This window comes from Amblyomma americanum, chromosome 8 (genome assembly GCF_052857255.1).
Source record: "Amblyomma americanum isolate KBUSLIRL-KWMA chromosome 8, ASM5285725v1, whole genome shotgun sequence".
In the NCBI taxonomy this organism is placed as follows: domain Eukaryota; kingdom Metazoa; phylum Arthropoda; class Arachnida; order Ixodida; family Ixodidae; genus Amblyomma; species Amblyomma americanum.
Genome location: NC_135504.1, coordinates 56316255 through 56340806, shown reverse-complemented (window position 1 = coordinate 56340806; position 24552 = coordinate 56316255). Strand labels below are relative to the sequence as shown.

At 43.1% G+C, this 24552-nt stretch overlaps 1 protein-coding gene across 1 annotated transcript; it reads left to right on the top strand.

Moving 5' to 3' along the window:
* Positions 1-8721: 8721 nt before the first annotated feature.
* LOC144100348 (uncharacterized) lies at positions 8722-23893 on the top strand. Its single transcript, XM_077633325.1, has 10 exons — positions 8722-8786; positions 11369-11418; positions 12033-12071; positions 12990-13025; positions 14470-14563; positions 16511-16650; positions 17323-17370; positions 18394-18429; positions 19087-19246; positions 23728-23893. The coding sequence occupies exons 1-10, from the start codon at positions 8723-8725 to the stop codon at positions 23733-23735; spliced, it is 675 nt and encodes a 224-aa protein (XP_077489451.1). The 5' UTR covers position 8722; the 3' UTR covers positions 23736-23893.
* The last annotated feature ends 659 nt before the right edge of the window (positions 23894-24552 follow it).

Genomic DNA, 24552 nt, shown 5'->3' with positions numbered 1-24552 from the left:
CCTGAACTGCGGCAGTCAGTTTTCCTCTGGGAGAGGGTCCGGGCGGCGGAGCATCGGAGAAATGGAACGTCGACGAGGGGAAGGCGAGCGGCGAGTAGGGTACTGGGAGCGATGTGTAGAGGAGGCAGAAGAGACATTAGGCAAGGGCGGCCCGGAAGCGTAGCGGAAATTGCGCATGAAATCGCCAGAACGAGGAGATCGCTGACGGCAAAAGCGTGCGACATGGCCCGGAAGACCGCAGGAATAGCATATCGGTCGATTGTCCTCGGTACGCCAGGGGTTCGTAGGGTTTCGGCGGGGTCGACGAACCGGGGCCTGCGGCGGGGGTATAGACGGCGGTGGAGCATAAAAGGCCGGGCTGCTAGGGTAGGCGGCAGAGGTGGGCGAGCGCCGTGTACCGGTGACTGCTTCAGCATAGGTGAGCGGCGCTGCCACAGGAGGCGGTGGGGGACTGGATGGCAGAACTGCAGCGACCTGCTCCTGAATAACACGACGGATAGTGGGAGTGAGAGATGGCGCCAGGTCGTGCGGAGGGCAGACGGGGTCGGGAATGTGATGCAGCAGAGAAAGCTGGCGAGCGATCTCTTCGCGGATGAAGTCTTTAACCTGCTGCATGAACAGGGACTGCTCAGCAGATGAGCCACCAAGGGCCAAGCCAGCAAGACCCCCCGCAGGCGCGCCGGACTGCCGCGTAGATGCGCGTTGCTTGCGGAGTTCGTCGAAGCTTTGGCACAGCTGGATGACGGTAGCGACGGAGGTGGGGTTCTTCGCCAGCAGCATCCGGAAAGCGTCATCGGCTATGCCTTTAAGTATGTGGTTGACTTTATCCGCTTCGGACATGGAGGGGTTGACACGCTTGCACAGGTCAACGATGTCCTCGATGTAGCTTGTGAACGCAGCGCAGCGAAGAAGCGGACGAGTTCAAGCGGGACAACGAAGAAGCAGACGAAGTGCAGCTGGCGCTGCACCCCGTGACAGAGTACGGTGGCAGGGATGGGCTGCGATGGTTCACTCGGACCTTCCGGCATGGCGGCGGAGACGAGGAGCGTTCCACTTCGAAGTTCCAGGATGAGGACCGGGACGGGAACCGAAGCACCTCCACCAAGTGTCAAGGCATTTATTTGAAGCACAGGTCGGTTGATCTTGGTTGACCGGCGACACGACGGGCACACTCACAGGCGTCGTTCGAAAAACCCAGCTGCACTTCGTCTGCTTCTTCGTTGTCCCGCTTGAACTCGTCCGCTTCTTCGCTGCGCTGCGCCTGTCGGTCCCATTACAAATGAAATAATGCATTCCGCAACTTGTCGCTGTAATGACAAGTAAGAAGCCTGGCTCTCCGCAGTGCCTGCTCAAAACCCTCCTTGGCACGAACCCTGGCAGCCTCCTGTTCGGACTGGCCTGTGTCGTGGCAGGCCTACTGGAGACCGTTGCGGCGACTGTCACCATTGTAATAAAAATCTTGTGTCTCGCAGTGGTCGCTTCCATCAGACTCGTTGTAACATGTAAGTTGGAGTCCACTTTTTGTAAAGCGCCCCGCGTCGCGGCTTACGCAGAACTACATTTGCAGAACGACTTGCATAATTTTGGGAACTATGCAACGTTCCCTTATTTAACTGAGCAGGATTCATTGACACTTGCCTAATTACCTCTTTTCCTTTTTTTCGTCTGTTTTCGATGACGTGTGACGAGTTCTTTAAATCGGTAATCTATTAGGCTAGCTGCGTCCGTGTGCAGTTCCAAGTGGCGACATTGGCACCCTTGACGAGCTTCAAGTTGAATCACGACTATAAATCGATTAGCGACAAAAAAACTTGTAATAAATTTAATTTTCTCAGCAGTCAATACCTGTATGGCAAGCGACAACAAATTACCATAACCTGATTGAGGCAGTATAGTATAATCGTTTTTAGCAAAAACACAAATTATACAAGAAGTTAAAGAACAAGCACTTAGATCTCAAGCTTCGCTGGCCCTGACGCGGGGGCTGTCTGCATGTCGCAAACTTTCTCCTCCTAGTGCTCTTGAGACAAGTCGCCTTTGGTCGGCTTAAATTTATACCATCATCATAACACTAACCGCTTTTTGTAAGCACTTACATGATTAGGGAGAATTAGGTGGCTAGACCTGTGCGCGTCGCGGTGGCCACCACAGGCGGCCTGTTCTAAAGCGGTTGTTAGAAGAGCGGTTTCAGAATGCGTCTCGCGCCTTACTCTTATAATTGAGCACTGCCAACTCCCACCAACTTCGCGAGACGCCTTACGCAGCGATGAACATATTTATCCTCCAGTAACTTTCTACGTTTTTTGAGACTTACATCCTAAGAGCACATCGCAGTTTTTTATGAAGAACCTTAGATTCTTTTGAAAACGTATTGCAGTACAGAAAACTGCTATTTCTTACGAACAATAAAATCTTAAATGGATGATGGCTTTTCAGTTGCTCATTGACTTTTTGGCCATTTGTATGTTCCTCCGGAAAATGTGAACAAAAAGTAATAACGGAAAGGTACACAGGAAAGGTAACCGCTAAAATATACTTTGGTATGGGGCAGTGGGCAGAGTGCGTGATGCGAAAAAAAGGAATAAACTAGTGTGCGCAGACAGCAGTTCAGTGTAGCCTGAGCTCATCAATTACTCATATCAAGGGCAGCAAACGAAACAACGCCTTCGAAGGCCTTTCAGCCATTGCTAAATGTGTTTAGTATTTATCGTTACCCTTGTGCTGTTAAAGGAGATAAAAAGACGCATTTTTTTCCTTTTTCTACATTCCAGATGGTCTGTTCACGCTTGGTACATCGCGGATCCTATGAAATGTGAATCTCAAGGAACTCTTTCTATTCCAGGTGGCTAAGGAAGCAGGCCGAAGTGACACGATGACGGCGGGCAACGAGACCTCTCATAGTCCCGAATATGCATGTTGTTTCTTCTGTCGTAAGCTACACAAAAAAGAAGAAACAGTCCCTATATTCAACGCGCAAGACTCTGGATGCAATCAAGTGCCACCAGCGTCGTTAGCAATACATACGTTCTTTTCAAATCCACATTGTCTTTTGTGTTGTTGTGAGCAATGCGGCCCGTTTTCAGTTTGTTTAAGAACTCATTGAACCGTATACCAGCATTTCTCTTGATGCAAGTAATTAAGGGATCATCGAGGAGTGCAACTTTGGGACTTTAAATAATAAAAAGCACCTCGTCGCGGTAGCTTAGTGGCTATGGCATTCGTCTTCCGAGCCAAACACGCGCGAACCAACACCCGCCGGGGCGGCCAAATTTTAAGGGAGGTAAAATTTTGCGAAGACATTTGCTACGGCACCTCTTTCTTCCTTTCTTCTTTCACTCCCTCTTTTACACCTTTCCTTACGGCGTGGTTCGGGAGTCCACCGAGATATGTGAAACAGTTACTGTGTCATTTCTTTCCTCGAAACCAATTTTCAATTTTCAATTTTTTCAAATGCTAATGCTCCCATGTAGCTTGACAGCAATGCTTGGTGAGGAACCCCACGTGGTCTAAATTACTCCAGAGCGTCTTTCATAGTACCGTGTCAGGTCGCTGCGGGTAAATTGCAGACAGTCAGAAAACTTTCTTTAAACGAATGAATTCGAGATACGCAGGCCTCTGGGTCCTCGAACGACCTAACTGATTTCAACAGCTCATGTTTCTTATGTCCATAGCACTGGCAGCGCGGCCGGTGGCTATTGTCTGCACGGCCAGAAGCTCTGAGCCTCAGCGCCGTCTCTCAGTCTTCCCAGGTCTTGGTACTCTAGGTCTAGTAATGTCTGTGGGTGTGTTGGGAGAAGTCGTAGTGAGACCTTGTATGCCTTGCGGATCAAGGCGTACAATTGTAGTTGTAGATATGGTAGTTGTAGTTATAGCACCCGTGTGCTGGGCGATGTCAGTGCACGTTGAAGATCCCCAGGTGGTCGAAATTATTCCGGAGCCCTCCACTACGGCACCTCTCCTTCCTTTGTTCTTTCATTCCCTCCTTTATCCCTTCCCTTACGGCGCGGTTAAGATGTCCAACGATATATGAGACAGATACTGCGCTATTTCATTTCCCCCCAAAACCAATTATTATTATAGATAGTTGTAGATAAGCGGCAGTGCCTACAGCACGCGTGAAGTTGTAGATGGGGCTTAGAAACAACCGATGCAGTTCCTTTTAGCAACTTATCTTGTACGTGGACCTTTCTTGCTAAATTTAAAGAAACGCCATAAAACACAAAAAAGATGTTATTGCGCTCTTGAACTACCATACTGCAGCGGTTCCAAGCGCATAAAGAGTGAACAAAGCGAGCGCGCTGACCGCCGCGAACTGAGCGGCGCAGGCCGCTCTAACCGTCTTGAAAATGCGTCAGAACATTCTTCTTGGATATGGAAAGCACGAGCCGTGACGTCGAGATAAGGATAGGCAGGCCATCGGCAGCCAATACAGATGGTGCTAGACTCTGTTTTCCTTTTCGAGCCCGCCGAATTCAGCGGCGGCTACTCACATGGGTGCGTTTCGCTTGCACAAAACACGGCTAGGAGCGCTTGAATATGGTAGCGAATGAGCGGAGTCAGATATATTTTTTTCATATTTCGCGGTATTTCTTTAAATGCCGGCAAAAAGGACGCAGGTGGCCCGACGCTACAAAGAACTAGATCGGCTCTTTCTTAACCCCTCTGGAACTTAACGAAACGCAGGTGATCCTGAAGGGAACATTACGAAAATTGCGCAATTATTCTAAGCTAGACTAATCAAGCGGAATTTAAAAATATTGTATGAGGAGCGCCACACGACAGTTTCACCCAACTTAGGTACGTCTGTTTCTTTTTTAAAAGCATGGCTCATTTGACGTGAAACACCCTGCACAAGTCATTAGAGGAAAAAATGTTTCATTTTGGCCTAAATAATAAAGTAGCGCTGCCAGTTCTTCGGAAACATAGACAAAGAGGTCCATTGTTTCGTTTTGCAACGAATAGGCGATGGGCACATGGGCGGCACCATAGACAGCCATGGCCACGATTGGAAACGCAACGGAGTGGTGGTAAAAGGAGAATATAGGAGAAAATAGTGGTCGGCTAGGGCCAATGTAGAGAGTGTAATGAAGCGGCGCTGCCAATATTGAGGAAATTCGAGGCAAACAGGGCCATTACAAACGTTCAGATAGCTTCGATGGCAATATTAAGGACACAGAGGATAGAGCTGTCGGAGAGTGGCGTTGCCTACACTGGGAACATAGTTTTGAGGCCGGTTCTTCGTAGTATCACATTTTCCAACACGTTTCTCAATATTGGGCCGAAGTGGCTGCGATAAGCAATCATGCTAATTTCACCGCGTGGCCGCCGGGCAAGTCTGGCGCCAGTGCCATGGCCAGTTTTGCCGATGCGAAGTTCCATGTGGGCTGATGCATAGAAATGCGTAATTACTAGGACGCGGAATGTATGCAAAGTTCTGAATGTACAGAGTGTAAATACGAGCACAGTTCAAAGAATCAGAAATCCAAGGAAGCTTAAGAAATGCAAGAACGCCAGAGTTTTTACGACTGGGATTGCTGGTTAAATAACCCCAGGGGCTCGAAAATGTTCTGGAGTCCCTCAGACAATGTCTCGCAGATGCATCGTGCAACTTTGGTGCGTAAAATATACACCATAAAATTAACACTGCAGTTCAGCACTGCCTTTCAGTACTACGTATAATCGTCAACATATTACACTCTCAATGCGCACCACCTTACGGCCGAGCGCACTAAGTGCGTGTGCCATGTGGACCTTGTACCAGTTACTTCAGACGCCATTCCCCAACACTGACTGCGTTCATTATTTTTCTGCTTAACTTTCATAACGAGACTTTGAGTGCGTAATACGCGTAATTTCCGGGGCTGTCTTCTCGAAATTACGATTTCGTTTCAGTTGGCTTGCCTTCATGTTTGGGCTGCTGAGTGTCGCGAGCCACTTCTAGAGTGCTGTCGTGAACAGGTGTCTGAATGCGGACGCTGGTGTGCTGCTGAAGCAATTCGAGAGTTAATAACCAATCCGACTGTTTGAAGAAAAAAGAGATCTGGTACAAAAGTCATTTCGCATGAAACGAAACAGAACGTCGACGTCATTCTTGACACGGATATTAGAGGGTGCAGAGGAGGTCCCTCTAGATGGAAAAAAATAAACGGTTTACCTCGGTGCTGGGACTGGAATGATGGCGTTGCTGCCATGGCTGGAAGCGAATTCCAACGGAGACTGTGTACAGCTGTACACACATTTTTCCATTAATAACACTTTGTTTTTTCACTCTTCACAGCGGCAGAAAACATTTCTATTACGAAGAAAATATGGTTTTAAAAAAGGTAATTATCATTCTGCCGCATTGCTTCACCTAATTATGTCACGACCGGAAAGTATCCTGGAATCAGAGCTAGGAAGTCAATCGAGGTGTAGCTCATCTTCAGCGATTCGCCTGGCGTATTGATCTTATCGCTGCTAGAGCTTGTTCGCGGAAACAACGAGTAGTATTGTTGACAATATTTAATAGTTTTTGGTGTTTCGTTCTCTCAAAAAACGTTTGCTTCCAGGGAATGTAGCTATTAGTCATTAGAAGGCTGTAATATTTTTATTCAGACCAACGTAAAGTTGTTCTCTATGCCTCTTTATTTTCTGCCTTGCGGAAAGATCCTTACAAGACGCGTAATAAGCCTTCAGTACCACAAGTTAAAGCCTGAACGACTGTTATTTTAGCCCCATGATCGGTGCTTTATGTTTGCAAGATTGTCTTTCGGCTGAGTCCCTGCCTCAAGTTATTAGCAGCTCGGGAATCGAGATGAACAATCTGATTAGCTTTCCGGGAGAAGCTACACTTCAATAAAGTTCAAAAAATGGTAGGGAGCCACTTCAACTATTTTTAAAACTCATATGGTGCGTAATGTATTTTTTTGTATAATGAAAGCACCAGAGATCCGATTCAAATTTGTCAAGAATCGTACAAAGACTGCGTCCGCAATTTGTGGACACGAAATGCAAAAAGCTGCCTGCGCTGTGCAATGTTAGAAACGTTAAAAAGCATGAGCTGGTCGCAATTAATTTTCTACCCTCCACTACGGCGTCCCTCATAGACAATGAGCAGCTTAATAACCTGAAATCCCATATGTCGAATAGCCTTCCCGGTTACACACCCTATTGAATACAAACTTTCTCGGCGGTATTTTTGTATTTAAGGTAACATTTTCTTCACGTAACTTTAAAAAAAATACTTCCTGTTTGGCTTAACCCTTCCGATTTAAGAGAACGTTTTGGCGGGCTAGTGAGCTAAGCATCCTGTATGAAAAAGCGCGAACACAGACAAGCACAAATCTTTTCTCGTCGCTTTAACAGAAAAATGTATGTCGCGATCATGTGGTGCGCTTGGGTACCATAGCTGATATGCATGTATTCCAGGAGTACTCTGGGTTTAAAGACAAGCACAGGTGTTTACGCCGAAACAGGTTGTTCAGGACTGCTGATTCTCTAGAGCAAGACACAGATCCTAAATTCGTTATTTGCACTATGTAAACCACGGCCACAATACCCTGGCTTCCACTTTCGTTACAGGTACGCTGTTTTAGTATGCTGTTATATGGAAATGCTGGTCTAATCCAGTTGAAAGTGCTTGCAATCATGGTCAGATTCGTGTAAGGATCAGCGTGGCAGAAGGAAAGACCCATTGCTAGGTGCGCCGTAGTAGGGAACGCTAGCCGCTATATGTGCTCTTGCCAGCACTACGCTACTGATAATTTTTCAAAACTTCGCATCTTGGTTAATTCATAGAACAATGTGGGCATATAGATCTTGCGGAAGCTATAGCTCTTGCGGGCATTTAGCTCTTGCAGTAAGTGTACCCCGACCCGTGTACGGTGTTTGTTTCTGAGAAGCATGGTGAAGCCCTCACCAATACCACAAAGGCCCAAACGGTGCCGAAAGGTGAGGTCAATGACTTTGCATCTGTTCGTGCTCACGTGGGTTGAATTTGTCTTCGTGAGTGCTTGATACTGTATAAGAACAACGCTTACTGCAATGAAAGGTTTAGTATTTCACTATGTTGGAAATCCAAACTGGGGAGTCTGATTTCGAGGGCACGTGTATGCCCAAAACACGAGTTATCTAAATGCCTTTATTGTTTTATGAAATGGCCGTATGTCGGAAACTGAATGACGCACGCGCTTATCGAAAGGTCCATTTTCTACTTGACCCCTAATGAATAACGGCCTCCTCATATCCGGAACACTGAGACGCCACTAAAAGTAGTCCTGAGACAGGAAGCACCGATGCACGCGTTTTTCTGCCGCATAAGGCTGCTTTTCATATCAAATGTCTCGGTAGTGAAACCATCATCCCGGATGCCACGGTCATCCGAATAAAATACGCTTGTCACAGAGAGGAAGTCAGTATTGCCTGAGGTAGTGGCCACAGATGTGGCCTGCAATAAACAAATCGGGTTCAATCCACTACAGCGGGACTCATGCCATGTTTTATCACCCGCAGCAGATGATAAACCAATGTTGAATTATTTAGAGCCGATGCAGGTCGTGTGCATTCCTCCGTCCCTCCTTTATGTTTTAATTATTTTTCAGGAACTCTCAACGACACGTGCTCTAGGGAGAAAAAAATGTATCCTCCTCTCAAACCAGATAAATACGCATGGCGATAGACCGCATTTACTGCACTCTTCTGAATCCCTGAGAGAGATCGCATCGGAAGTGGAAAATCTTTCGCCATGGCTCCCGTAATCCTTGTCCTGGCCCTGCTGATGCCCGTTGCTCTGGCGACGAACACCAATCGTAAGGCTCCTCTTTGCGAATAACGTAATCCCAGCTTCACCTTCTAGCCTCCGGCACTTAGGCCCTTGTGATGCATATCCTGCTTTCATTGTTCCTTCCCTTTCCTAGCGGCCACTATATTCACTGTTCTGTCCGTCGCGATTGCCCGATTTTTTTGCATGCTACTCTGTGAGCCAGAGGTGACTAAAGAGGTAATAAGGAATGCTTTTAAAAGGACACCAGCAACCGTTATCCTCTAAAAGAGCAATTATTAAGCAACCATTGTCTTTTAGGTACGTCAGATTAGTGGGCTTCGATGCTCATTGCCGTTAATTATACAGGACCTTTCTAAACGGTATGAGCTTTTCCTCGGCTTGGTTGGTGCTTGGCTTCTGTTCAGCGAAGTGCATGTGAAAATGCATCGCTCTCCTGCAGGCCAACCGTGGTAATCATGGCGCATTTTGTACAAGCCACTCCATCGTCTTAAATATTAAAGCGCCATCATCAACTCTCTTAGAGACGCCACATACAGTATCAGCCCCGGTTAGTCTAGCAGACTGTTTGGAGCGTGGTATGCTGCAGTTAGCGCTATTTCGGCTCTGTTTGTCTCTGTTTCTCGCGATTCGTGATTTCGTGGACTAGTTTCCTGGAAAATTCCAAGTGCAGTAAATCACGAAAACTAACAAAAACTAAGGTTGTCACGTCTGCCAACTTTCACCAAGCTGTTTCTCAATATCGTTTCTTTACGTTATTGTTATTTTAGAACGTTTTATTGGAGACAGCAGTAGCAAATTATCTTTCTGGCGCCTTTTTTATTTCTGCGTGCAGTTAGGCACTAATTTTTAAATATAAAGATGGACACTTTGTGCCAACAGTAAAATTTGCTTATTTTAGTAATTTCGGATATACTACTAGTCGGAGTTACTACTCTTCAAGCCGCTTCGTTGAAGAGCCAACGGTATAAGGGGTGGCAGCAGAATTCTTTTTCTGGCGTCGTTTTTTCAAAATTTATGCGTATGACATTAGGAAACTTGAATCACCCCTAGGTAATTCGCTATAGTTTAATAAATAGCTATTTCAATTTATCTAACTCTGTAATATAAGCTTCAGTTTCAGGTTTACGAACATCCCTGCGACGTTGCAAGTGAATATGAGGTCACGTGTGGCGTACAAAAGCTGCAATATAATCGTTCCTTTGTCATTTTAAAAACCGCAAACCTTTGTTTATAAACTGTTTCAGAAGCAGAATTGGCATAGACCGGATAAAGAGCTATTGTAGTGCAGTTTTCGTGTGCCTGACGTGATCTGATATTCACGTGTGACGTCGCAACTATTTTTCAGCTCAGAAAGCAAAACCGAAACTGCGTAGGAAAGCATTTCAAGTATAGATCATTCACAAAGCTTAAATGCACAACGAAAGATGTGGCAACTCTACTCCTTCATGAAAATGTTTGTGGCGCAACATACCATCTTCTACAAAAACACAACGAAAGCCCAATTTATGAACATTCATGCACAGGAAGCAAACCAGACACAAAATGAAATAATCAAAACGGGCAGGCTTTCTATTTATCACCATAAAACATCACGCCGTTTGGCATGAAAATGACCTGGAGTAATGAAAAGAAAGTAATTAAATACACCAAATTAAATGCTTTAGTCTCGCACATACACTAGAAGATGTAGTAAAGTAGATTTATTTCTCTGTCTAATAATTTTACACACTCATCGAGATCTGCACAGGACAGGAAATTAGCGGACTTGTTAATACAGAATCGAGACGTATTCAGCGGGTTTACAGAACAAATGCTCAAATGCAGAAGCATAAACAGAAAATTTTATGCAGCCCTCCTTTATGCCGCCGACACAAGGCGTAGTTCAGATGACCCGAGTGATACAAAAAAAAATGTGTTATAGCTTGGAAAAGAACCAATTAACACTCTACGGGGCAAGATATTATGGCCACATCGCGCCCAAATACATGCGGTTTCGGGAAGGTCGCCGTTAAAGCAACATCTCCAGGGCACGTAACTCATTGAAATAGTGAAAATTTCTTCGCCCGCCGCGACAAGGAAACCACGCTTTCCAAATTCTAAAAAACTGGCATGGCTAATAATTACGGTAGGCTACACGGATTTCAATAATTAAAAAACCTGAAAGTAATAGTTAAAAAGTTAGCTGTTGAATATTAGTCAACCATCGTGCTAGATAGTACGTCTAAGGTTTAATCTGATGTGCTACACCACTGAAAATGCTTTGCCAAAAAAAGCGCACTTCTAACTAAAAAAGCCCGGCTTTAAAAATTGAGCAATATTTTAGGTGACACGCCCTGTATATAATCGAGCCGAATAAGCCGAGGCATGCTCAGCAGGCTCCACACTTAGACAACTTTGGTATCGCTTTCATGAAAGAACTTTATCATAATGCTGTTTTGTGAGTGCAGAGAATATTGTTATCAGCAAGTAGATTAATGTTTCTTAATCGTGAAGCTAACTTTCGCGTTTTTCTTCGGGTTAAACCCGCGTTTTTAGTCATGGATAAGCTATACCAGCAGTAGTTATCCTTACACATGTAAAGTAACATGTACGTTGTTTCAATTCCAGCCCCCCAGTGCCTGAATGCAACTCTGCCGAACATCTTGAATCTTGAAACGGTGAATGCAACTTCATCAATCTTGTTGCTACTATAATAGAGAGCAGCTGAGTACCAAGGACGTTAAACTGTAGTATGCTCCTAAACGGTTCATTGAAAGCTAGAGTTCTTTTTCTAGTAAAAGTCGTAAAAGATAAGGTAGCCATTGCATCTGCTATAAATTTTATGAAAATATCAGAATTGCTTCCTGGTCTCCTGATATATTTTCGTACTGAATTTTTGAGCCTAGGGCTTTCCGCATGACCTCTTTCTTTGCCTGTTAGTTCGTCGTCATATCAGCGGAAATTAGCTAACCAAGCAATCATTAGGCAACGTCAATTTGGCAGATATGCATACCATAAATGTCTTGGAAGTTGATAGTTGGTTTTCAAATTTTAGAAATTGAATGCACAGCTAATTTCTCAATTATATTTGAGCAACTGCAAAGTTGAAAATCTTCTAAATGAGGAACTTTAAATTTCTTGAAAGTTAAATGTACACGAGTATTGTCAGTCAAAAGGCTTTATTGATTTTTTTTACTGTTCAGGCTACAGGGAATAAAACGTTGAGATGTGGTGTCGTTAGAATAATATATTAGAAAATTAAGTGTCAATTCCTGAATGACTTTAATTTCAGTGCCTTGGGACTTCTCTGGAGCTCTGCACAAACACCGTGGTAAGCGCCATTTCGCCATGTATATACACGTATGGAGCACATGCGTAAGCATAGAGTCCATCTTAATGCACAAAAAGTATCGGCGGTGTGGGAAAAGGGTGCCATCTATGTTAAAGCAGGATAACAAGGGCAGGAAAGCGAACAGGTAAGTCAGCAAAAAGGATTAAGCACGCGAAAGCATTCGTGCTGCTCGTAGCCACTCCATCGTGCAGGCTTGAGGTTTCCTGGAAGCCCTAAAACACTTGAGTGTTTAGGGACTTGTGGTGCCGGAGCTCGTCTGAGAGTATTCTCTGCTACAAAACCCTAAAACAATTCGGACATACACGCGGTCAGGTTTAAAGCGCTGTGGCTGTTTGTCTAAGGAGAACTGAATGTCTATGTAGACGCTAACGTAATCTCTAGTGCTCAATATTCATACTTACATCCGTCTTGCAACTGAGCGCGTTTTCTTAACATAGTGCCTTGACTTATTGGCTCGGTAATTACTGCTTCGAGTTTGTGTATTCGTTTATTTTAGAGATGTGATTCGCTCAGCTTCGATTTTATGTTTTTCTTATGCGCAATGTTAATCAGTCCAAAACACTGCAAAAATTTTTGTGTCGAGTTCATAATATAATACGCGTGTAAACCATGCTACCATGTCCCTTCGAGAGTTTGTAAAGTTTTTTCATGACCAAAGTCGCCCACGCGGGCCAATATCATTTTTTCTTGCGACCGAGAAGCCACCAGGTTTATCTCCAGTTATCGGAGTCGCGAGCAATTTCTATATTTTCGAGATTTTTCTGAGAAAAGAAGGAGTGTTAGGCAGGTCTGCAGAAAAAGTGAAACAACTAATAGAAATAAAATGTTGCAAAATCAATAAGGCACTACGTTCGCATTGCAGTAGCCATTTTTTTTGCATCTTCTTTTGCTGCGCAGGAGGACATTGTGGCGGCCCTATGCAAGATTGTGCAGGTGAGTACACATTTTCAGTCCGCCTCGAAATTCGTGCAGAGGCTGTAAATTTGCTTAGCATTGGAAGCGCTTCGCAGTTACGCACTGTTGACAAAAGCTTTTCGCATTGTCAGTGTGAAAAACGCAGCAAAATGAGGTCGCAATACAAGCCACTGTCCCGAGCATTGCTGAAAAAAATTATTTGTTAGCCGTCGACTGAGCTGTGGAGCTATAGGCGTGCTTTCGTACCTGAAGGCGCAGCAAAAACATTGCTAAAAGGGGCCTGTCTGCTTATTCGGCGTAGTGTAAAGCTACAGTGTCTACACCGGTATGCATGAAATCGACATCGGCAAACACCCTTAAATTTTACTTCGTCATCACTTGCAACGAGGTTAAGGCACTGAAATATTTTTGAAGGTTCCTAATGCTGCTAAAAGGTAGGAAGCAACCAAAAATAATAGCTGATACATCGTGCAAAAAATAAACGGCGAAGTTAATAAGTCTTCACTGTCACAAGTCGTGCTCAAGTCATCGAGAAAGGAGCTCAACAAATGCAATACCGAGGAGTGCTCCAGCAGCTTATGACACAGCAAACTTGCACAAACATGAAATATAAGCCCATGATCACTAAGCCCGTGCTTAACATTGAGCTTGAGCTGTGCGCAAGTTTGCTTCGTCGTAAAGCCCAGGAACAGTGAACAAGATGCCGCAGCGCACCCTAGCTAAAGAATTGGCTGGCTACACGATTCATTGGAGGCGTTGGAAGGTATAAAATGCAACTCCTTTATTTTCATTCCTGTGCGCTGCTCATAAACCATTTCTTATAAGTATTTTGCTTGGTCGCATAAAAGTGCTTGCATGACGCAAATATCCTTTTTAAACAAAACTGAGTGCAGCTGTGACGTCGCGAATAATACAAGAAAACCAGCAAAATCGTTTCGGCAAAGAGTAAAGAACCGAAAAGAAGGCCTAGGTTTTTTTTTATTCCAATAAGCGTGGAGAAGATGCAAAGAGGGAGGAATTATTTGTACGAACGCATGGAGGTTGGTAGAATAACTCACAACCTATATAATAAGATGGGCAAACTTTCTTATTCATTTTCGCAGAACAAGAAACGAAACAGAAGTTACAAACTGCAAGATAACGACTAAACGACCTTGCTGTCCTATAAAATAACATGCCTTGCTCTAGGAACCTTGCCATTTTCTCAACACCTTGGAGCTGATGCATGTGATAGAGGCGGATACACATTTAAAAGGAGGAGTCAGACTGCACACAGGAGTGATGTGCATCAGCGGCTGTTTCTGTGCTGACGTCCGCAATACCTAATTGACTGAAATTGCTTCGGATAAAGAGAGGATGTGGTGTTTGCCGGTAATGCTTCCAGCAAGTGCTTAACTGTTCGTGATGTCTTTCTTTGGATGAGCCCCCTGTCTATAAATGAGAAATTCTTATTGCTTCGCAGTGCCTGATATCAGCCCTTCTTGAACTCAATGCTGTGGGTGCGGTGTCTGCATTGCTGGATATTATCGAACTCGTCCTGACCCTTTTAGGCCTGGGTGAGTCTAAGAAGCATCACACTGGATAACATTTTAACAGGCGTTTTGATGCGTGCCCCTTATAAAGCATTTATGTCTTTCTTCCTGTTATTAACTTCTCTAAGGCCGAAATGAATGTGGCGCCAGTTTTGGGATGTGTAGTCAAAACTTTGGGAACTTAATCTAGAATTCCGCTGAGCTTAGTGAGTGTTTGACAGATTTTCCTTCAGCATAACATTTAGAATATCCACCAAAGATTTCTTTCACAATTTTGGCAGGATTGAACGACCATAAGAGGAGAATAAATTATCCGTTTCTGTTAACAATGAAAGTTCGTTCAAGAGCGAAAAACTTTTTCCAGATGTCGCCAGCAGAGCCCTACTTAGTAAATGAGCGCTGGACAAAAAGCACAGTCCATGTAGGAATCGTTTATTTGTTATTATTTTTCATTATCAGTGCGCACATTAACTTTTCAATATTTGGGCATTAGAAATTAAAACCTGTCTTTATAAAGCGGTTCTCTTTTCCTAGGTTAAGGTCAATTGTTGTCGAAATTTTAGCAGTTCTATAATGAAAATTAATTTACTGGTGATATTCTCATTCGGAAAAAAGAAGCAATTATGTCCACACTAGAAATATTTTTTTATATTATTTATTTCAGATACCGGCTATTCTAACTGCATAAAGAGATCTTAGGTGGAGTGCTTCAATGAAGGATTAGGAACAGTTACCTAATTGAAGTGGTTCTGTGGAGAAGACCGGTGGACTGAGAACAAATTGCTGGATTCTGTCGGAATTCCGCGAGATGTTTTATCTTTCGGAAGGTGTTCATTCCGATGTCTTGCCTTCTACTCTTACATATGAGACCATGTTCCCGCTAGAGGCGCCAAGAACTTCCTCCGCTAGCAAAGCGCGAGCGCCCCCAAGTGGTTTCGATCTCGCCACGTGTGTTTCAAAAGCAGATTCATGCAGTGCACACAGCCTAATTCTGCCACTCTGTAGGGAGACGAGTGGAGCTCTCCAGGTATGCGATCGGAACCCAACTTTAGATTATGGAAGACCACTCAGTTGGCGGTTCTAATAAGCTTTTTCAACAGTTAACATCCAAACTTAGCTTCAAGCACACTTTATAAGGTATTGGAACGTGCACGAAACTTTGCTTGCGATAGGCGCGAAAAAAATTGACAGAGTTCGCTTTTTGCTGCGTAGACAAAGCACAAAGCAGAGCACCCCTCACATAATTAAAAGAACGGGAACAGAGCCAAGTTTGTAGTACACCACTATTTGTTCGCGCTGAGCACAGTAATGGAGCCCTAAAACGATAATGATCACGACATGGCTAACAAGCGCTAAGTGTGAAATATCACTGGAGCAAGAGTCGTGCCTGCTAGTTTACTTTTCAAAAATATTTTTAAACGATAAGCTATGACAAAAACAAAAACAGGATGACAGCCGCACTCAGCCGTCCAATGCAATCATCTGAACTACTGCTCACACTAATAACCGAAATCGCCTTACTCTATAGATTTTTCTTTCTACGAAGGAAACTGAAGCGTTACATGTACTTTTGTCGGTGCAGACGTTCGTTATCGGGAGTATACAACTCAGATCCCGTTCAATTGTGTTTTTGTTGTTCAGCTCAAAGGATAGTTTCATACAGAGCGCGCATGAATTGGCAACAATGAAAATGGGATGGCAGGAAGTTCATTGGCGTAATTGTTCGCAACCATGTACGCCTTTGCCATCTTCACTGCCCTCGTTCTCAGCCGGCGTGCTGTCGGGTGCTTTAACTGCCTAGGCTTCACAGTACTTTCTCATTTAGCAAATAAAGGCATGCGCTAATGTTTTGAAAAGCATAGCTTTAAGGTTAACATTTTAACATTTTCAGGTAAAATTTCTCTTCAGTTCTTAAGGCATATGAATAAGAGGATGTTTGGCTCATTCTGCTGTTTTTCAATGTCGTCGCAGATGCGGTGAAGCTCACGGCAGTAATAAAGCCCCTGTGCTGTGTGTCGAACGAGTCCGGCTGCTACACAATCTTTAAAGGAACTGAGACCTGCAAGAAGCCGATCACCATTACTCTCCCCGGAAACCTCAACCTGGAGCAGGTAACTCAGGCCGTCATCGACGCCTTACGTTTTTACTTTCCTTACTAGACGCTATTGGCAGTGCGCATAATTACGTTTTCCGTTTTATTCAAGGAAGCTGCACTTATTTATTCTACTTTGTTCTTTCTTGCTATTATCCGCAAGAGACCAGTAAACATGGATCGTAACGTAGAATTGGACTGGGCCAAGGAAATATTCACCGATACAATTTCTTGAGCCATAGAGTTTCGTTTTGTTTTTTGTTTCCGACATCTTGACAGCGGCGTTGACGTCAGAAGCAGAGCTCAGATCGTGTGAGCAACATATAATGTGGAATACAATGTTTTAATCGTCATTTTAATTTGCTACTCCTTTCACATCATCCTGCCCCTCGATCGGCATTGGCAGAAAGTAAACAGCTGGTAATATATTTGTATTTTTGCTGGTAATATATTGCTATTTGGTAACATATTGTTACTGTATAATGATGTTGAGGATCTTTTCAGTTACGAGGTGCGATGTTCCACTATCGCCGTAAGAAAATCCCTTGTCTGAAAACAGGAGTTTAAATACTAATTCTACATTCAAAGTGTTAACCTGCGCTCATATATTCGCTGTGGCGAGGACGATTGGCGACCTCAGTTACAGATATCTAATGGTGCGGTTTCATGCTTGAAAACAATTCCTTTCCAGTGCTTCGCCGACCCCCTACTGCTCTGCAATGAAGGTGGTGCCTGCACGGTAAGCTAGTGCATTCAAGTCCTTAGTTTGCGCATGTCCTTGTCATATAGTAACTAACTCCTATTGTACAGCCAGTATTGTAATCTCTGCAATAAACTGTCTGAACAAAAACGAAAGATCCCGGTAACCAGTGGAAAATCGCATAGCTGGAAACTGGCCTGTGTATAGCTTATTATTTTTTTGAAACGGTGCAGCGATCTTGCTGTCGGACGGCAGTAATCTCTTCCATACTGTTATTAATATATTGTTTTTATTCTAAAATACAAATGTCTTTAAATTATGTATTATGTATCCCACCGCATTCATGGTAATCACAAAGTCAGAGTTTTGTCATGCAAGACCAAATGCTTCATTCCTGCCGCGAACCTCACGTGACTGGAACCACCTTCCCGCAGAAGTTGCTGGCATTGTAAATCATGAGCAGTCCCGCGTAGCACTTGCTAATATTGTATATTCAGATGCTACTTAACATAATGTAACCAACTGTATTTTCTCTAAGATTTTTATATTTAGCACCCCCCCCCCCGCCCCTCTGAAATGCCACTGGCCCTGAGGGGCAAAGTAAATAAAAAATAAATAAATATCGCGAACGTTTCCTACACGAAAATCTTAAGCAAGCTTCCAACAAAATTTTTATCCTCAACCTCCTAAAACAAAAGCAGTGTGTCGTTAAATTGTTCCTCCTTTACACTCACAATTGCGAGATACAGCACGTTAATGTCCTTTGTGCATTTTCCGACCAGTTTTTTCTATTTCTCGATGTTATCTGGTAGACACCGTCTTACAAGCCTTGCTGTTGCTGAAGCGCACCTAGAATTGTGGCTCCTTCCTTGAACGCAAGAAATATATATTATTATTAAAATCGTTAAAACGCAATCATCAAAGCTACTATGTTCTGATATGCTGACAAAGGCCTCAAGACTAACGACAGACAGGCCATTTTAATTATTACAGCGTTATGTTCCTTTACTCCTACTTCGTAGCAGTGCTTTCTGTGACCTCGCTCTTTCTCTTCTGTTTCAGGACAATGTTCTCGTCAGCTTGGTCAACGCTTTGTTGGTAAGACTTGTACAACGATAACAACATTTTTAAGCTCCTTTTTTTGCGAGCCTAAAGATAATCTAGGATAGCAGAGAATTTCTGCTCGTAAGGAATAACTAGGCTGTGTATTAAAGAAAGCTTAGAGCTCTGACAAGCAAAATGAGGTAACATTTTAAATGCTGAACTGCTGTGTGGTGAGATACTCTTGCCAAAATAGCTGGATAAATATTTGACGATTGAAGCAGCATATCTCCGCAAATTCCAGTGCTTTTAAACCTAAAAATTTACGTTGCAATTAATTATCTGAGCGCTGGCATGTACCACCATCGTATACTGTTTGCTCCCCACAGTCAGGCCAGCACCAGCTCTCTCGGCGCCACATGTGCAGGCACTTCTTTTGGCTTTCAAAAGATATATACGGTGGCGTTACGTACGCGCACTAGACGTAAACAATGTACTCTGGTATTACTGTGCAGACGCTGCAGTTAGAGCGCCTGCTTTAAACTGAATGCACGCACGCGCATCGTGCCCGCTGGTGCTACGGGACTTGAATTAAAAGATCAGCATATCAAAGTGATTCATGTCTTTATATTTATAAAACACGTAATCAGAAACCAAAATAAAAATTCCGGCAACTGTTGCTACATGACAAGTAACAAGCCTGGCTCTCTGCAGTGCCTGCTGAAAATCCTTCTTGGATCGAATCCTGGCAGCCTTCTCTACGGGCTGGCCTGCGCCTGTGCGGGCCTGCTGCAGAGCGCTGCTGTGACTGCCACCCTTCTGATAAAGGCTGCATGTCTCGCCGTAGCCGCTGCCATCAAACTTTCCGTCACATGTAAGCTGCTGCAGCCTGGCATTATTTATTTATTTCTCCAGGCTGTCAATCCTAAACGTGAATTGACAGCATGGGCATGAATTGAACAATGTTCGTAAAAGATAACACACTAAGGCAAGTGAGCATATCACACAGCCCTGTGAAAGTAAGGTGTTAAAAAGTTTTTCAAGTTATAGAATACAAGCTTTCAATCGTACGGAGTAGCAGTGCATAAGAAATTAGTGAACCCAAACCAAGTACCAGATGTCATGGGCTCAGCATACTGAAAAACAGAGTGCAATAGAACATAACAAAGCGGGGAAAATGTGCTCTGACATAAATACGCGCATGCAGTGAGCTTCTTCGGTAGCTGCCTGGTGGATGCGCTGATTTCCATAAACATTTCAAGACTATTGTTTCATTGATTTCTATGTATAATGTTTTCTAGAAGAGCTACAAAAGTTTTGATGATGACCAATTTGTGATGCTTGGCTCAAGGCTATTCCGTTCATGTATGACTAGTGGGGCGAATGAGTGTTTAAAGCAGTCGGTCCTGATTGTGTACTCGTTTAGTGTGTGCGAGTGCTCATGGCGCGTGGTTCTGGTATCTGTAATCGAGATATATTGAGAGATGTCAGTATTAAGCCGATAATTAAGTAGTTGGTGCATGAATCTAAGACATGCAAGTTTGGCTATCTTCAGAACGGTAAGCATACCAGCTCTGTTGTGTAGGTCAGTTGGTGAGGCAGACTATATTTATTAAAATTGAACCTGATTGCCTACCTTTGTATTTGTTATATTTTGCTTACATGTTGTTTTGTGAAGCGAAACCAGACAGCATTAGAATATTCCGAAATTCGCCATATAAGGGCCTTATAGGCCAATAGGTTCGTCTCTGACGGTGCTAGTTTGATCAGCCTTCTGAGGAACAAGAATCTTGTTAAGGCTTAGGATATCATTTTGTTTACATCATAGCTACATCTAAGGTCATGGGAGGTGATCACACCGAAGGATTCTGTCTTCCATAACTTAAATGAATGGATTGCTATTAATAGTATAATGAAAGAATAATTTTTGTTTTCTCTTGCTTCTGATAACCCGGTAAATTGTTTTACATTAAGGTTAATTTTCCAGTCAGTACACCATTTGTTTATCGCTTCGAGGTCGTTGTTCAGAGCTACACTGTCTTCGGGTGAATCAATCTCGAGGTAGATTGTGCAATCACCGGCGAAGAGCCTGATGTTAGAGAAAATATTCGCTGCTCACTCATTATTAAATGTAAGAAACAAAACAGGGGTTAACACATAACTTTGAGCCATTCCGGATGTTAAAGACACTAAGAAGTCTCGTGGAAAAATAAAACGCATTGTTATCTGTTATTTAAGCAGTCTTTAATCCAGGTAACTTTTGAGCTTATACCTAACCCTTATTCCAGCTTTATTACTAATTTCGGATAGGACACGCGTATAGAGCTTTCGCAAAATCTTGTACGAGTATATCTATTTGTTTTTATTATCGATACTGGAGCACAAATCATGTACTACTTTTTTTATTTAGTAATACTGCAGGCCAATACTTTGACCCAAGCAGGAGGGGCATATCACAAACAAGAAAACACAGAAAAGCTTATACAATGCAACATGAAATGAACATAATGCACTAAAAGAAGCACAAGTGATAACGTCAACATCGCTAACTTGCACAAAAATGATTTTGCAATGCAGCCATGAAGTAGTTAGACCGAAATACACTAATGGGAAGTGAATTCCAATCGTTCACCGTTCGAGGGAAAAAACTGTACTTGTAAGCGTTTGTTTTCGCGAAGATCGGTGCAAGCAAATACACATGACTGTGTCGTGTTCTCCTCGTAGAAGGCCGACATACGGAAGCTGGTAGCGTCATATTATTTTTTCCAGAAAAAGTGTTATGTAGTAGTACAAGACGATTAATTTTTCTGCGTATTTCGAGTCTCTGTATTCTAATTTGTAACATTATTGAGGACGGCGAATCCTTCCTGGCATATTTCCCGTAAATAAATCTCACTGCTTTTCTCTGTACTCGCTCAAGTTCTTTTGTGTCTTTCATGGTATGCGGGTCCCAGAGTTCGGAAGCATATTCTAACTTTGATCTCACTATTGCATTGTAGGCTAACATTTTACTCCTTACAGGCGCGTTTTTAACCTTTCTTTTTATGAACCACAATTTTTTTAGCGCAGATGAGCAAACATCCGAGAAATGAGTTGACCATGTAAGCTTATTGTTGAGGGTAACGCCAAGGTATTTGTATTTGTCGACTTCGAGGACAGCTCTATTTCCAAGTTGGTACGGAAAAATGCTAGCAGATTTTTTCTTGTTACGCGTAAAAGTACAGTTTTTTCCGCATTGAGCTCAATTCCCCATTTGGAACACCAGTCAGTGATTTCAGCAAGGCATCTTTGCAACACATAATGATCATCATAGGACACAATTTCCTGGAAGATAACACAGTCATCCGCGTATAACCGAATGGACACATTACCAGGAATAACATCAATCAAGTCATTAACATAAATTAAAAATAACAATGGTCCTAGCACACTGCCCTGAGGGACTCCTGAGGTGACCTGACGAGCACTGGAAGTACAGTTCCTAATACATGTATTAGTTGTGCGGTTGTAGAGAATCCTCGTCGAGATACATTCTCTAAAGGGGACAAACCGTGTTCATGTTCAAGACATGCCGTTATGTGTTTTAGTATTATGTGTTCTAGAAGTTTGCAAGCGGCGGAAGTTAGTGATATAGGATGGTAGCTTGTGACACCGTCTATATTTTTGAGCGCCTCGCGTCATCGCTGAAAAATACATGTATTGGCGCTGCGACTTATATGATTTTGGGAACTTACAATCTTCCTTAATGAACTTTGCTCCTCAAAAGGAATCAAAGGTATTAGTTTATTTTCCCGTTTTCAATAAATACTGAATAGAAATCGAAATTTACCTGCGCTCTATCGTATAAAGCGTTCTGATGACAAACAGGTTTCTTTTATTGTAAGCGGGGCTTTTATAGGACAGTAAATAAAAATATATAAATATAAGCGTTGTCCTGAGGGAGCATTTTCCCAGTCATATAACGGCAAAGATTAATTCAAACGCGCATCTCTTACCCTAGGCTACATCCCTGTTCAGTTCGCTAGGGGGGATTACGGAGTCATAACCGCTCTTGGACATGAACTGTGAGTTTGAATGGAGGAATTGGAGTTATAATCTGTTGCATTTTGAATTCAAATTTTCTCAGCGATCAATGACTTTTGCGGCAGAAAAAGTCAACACAGCCAGGAAGTTCCAGAGAAGACTTTTTTTAATAAAATAAGTAGAAATCGTAAGTAATGATTTGCAAAAGGTCCTTGAAGATTCAACCAAAATTAGTTTCTACGTAGCGTCTTTGTTGCACAAGCGTCCTTTGCGCCGCCGGGGTTTGTTAATATTCATAATAATAATTGGTTTTCAAGGAAAGGAAATGGCGCAATATCTGTCTCATATATCCTTGGACACCTGAACCGCGCCGTTAAGGAATGGATAAGGAAGGGAGTGAAAGAAGAAAGGAAGAGGTGCCGTAGTGGACGGCTCGGGAATAATTTTGACCACCTGGGGATCTTTAACGTGAACTGACGGTTGATATTTTACAGCCTTACTCCTCATGGTGCTCTCCTCCCAGTTTCCCTTTGCGACCTTAAAGGTCTGCCGCAATCTCAAAATATTAATAGTGTCATATAAAGACTTGCAGGAATAGCACGAATAAGGTGACACTATATTGTGCTCCTCTCGGTAACCATTGCAGGCAGAGAGAAATGCGGTATTTGTTGGATATAATTATGAGGAGTGATGCGGCGCCTTATTCTCGTAACCGAATATCGCTAATGTTCGGTAAATTCGTCAGATACCATTCGGAGAGATGAGAACATTTGACTATCGAGTTACCTTCCCGCTTCCTGAGCTTTCCATTCGAAGAGCACACGAACATTTTACATCAAGTACCACAGATTGTTTCGATTAAAACAATATAAACAACTACAAATATTTGCCGATATTAAATTTTTCAGTTGACGATGGCTTTAAAATTCCTGATCATTTCTTTGGATATTTGTAAATTTCTTTTGTAAATGGAAACCAAAATTAGAAAGGAAATATTGAGAAAACCTCACCCCGAGTATATATCTGGTTCGCTTCCACTTATTAGGTAATAGAATACTGGACAGAAAATGTACTGATAAATAGAAAGAAGAGTGCCTGCGAAAAAAGCCGCTCCGTTTACCTAAACAACCTCGGTAAGTGAACTTAAAGAGAGCAAATGAAACAGCACCTGCCTAAATGGTTGCGCCAGTCAGAAATAGGTTTCTTGTTCAGTGTCCAAGACAGGAGAACAGAACATGCAGTTTCTATTTTAAGCGTGCACTTTCGTTCTTGTTGCTTGGTTCACTTCGTGATGTACGAATTGTGAATCTCATACAACTCTTTCGTTTGCAGGTGTCTAACAAAACTGGCCGAAGTTACGCGACTTCGAGAAGCAGGAAAGTTTCTTATCGTCCAAGCTGCACAAGTTCATTTGCCTCTTACACGCTACATAACCAAGAAGACGACGATGCCGTAATCGTTACGCGCATAATGCTGCACGAAATCAAGGGCATCAGTATCGTCAGTAATACACACGTTCTGTTCAAAAACAACTTTGTCCTGTGTCTTGTTCTCAGCAATGCCGCTTGTTTTGAGTTTAGTAGCCCACTGAGTAGAACCAAAGCGCGGACTTCTTTTGATACAAAGAATGAAATTATGCGGGGAAAAGTTTTGCCACTTTCATTATTCAGCAGCTCTCAACTACAGCATCTGCCATAGCGTTCTGATCAAATACTTTTGAGGTATAAAATTATTGCATTACTAGTTTTGTATTTTTCAACCCGCCAAATTGAAAAAACCACGCAAAAAATCCGCTTTCCTAATTTTGTATTGATGAATGCTGAGGTCCTAGACATATAACAGGTGTTGCAGGCTAGGCCTAATTTTTTAAAAGTTCAAGTTTTTGAGTTAGAGGGAAGTTGCTTGCGGTGTACTGATACCTGTGTTGGCGGACGTCAAAAACAGGCGAAGCGTGTTAAATAATAGAGTAATTAACTCAGTTATAATGTTTAGCTTTTAACTGTTAGAGATATGCGCCGAAATTATGCCGAATTGCCTGCTCTTATATTGAACATGTCGGGCCAGTTGGTCTGTTATTGATGCAAAGAATTAACTGCGTAAATGAGACACGGATGGCGAAGAGGCAAAGACGCACACAAGCGCAGACTAACCTCTTTA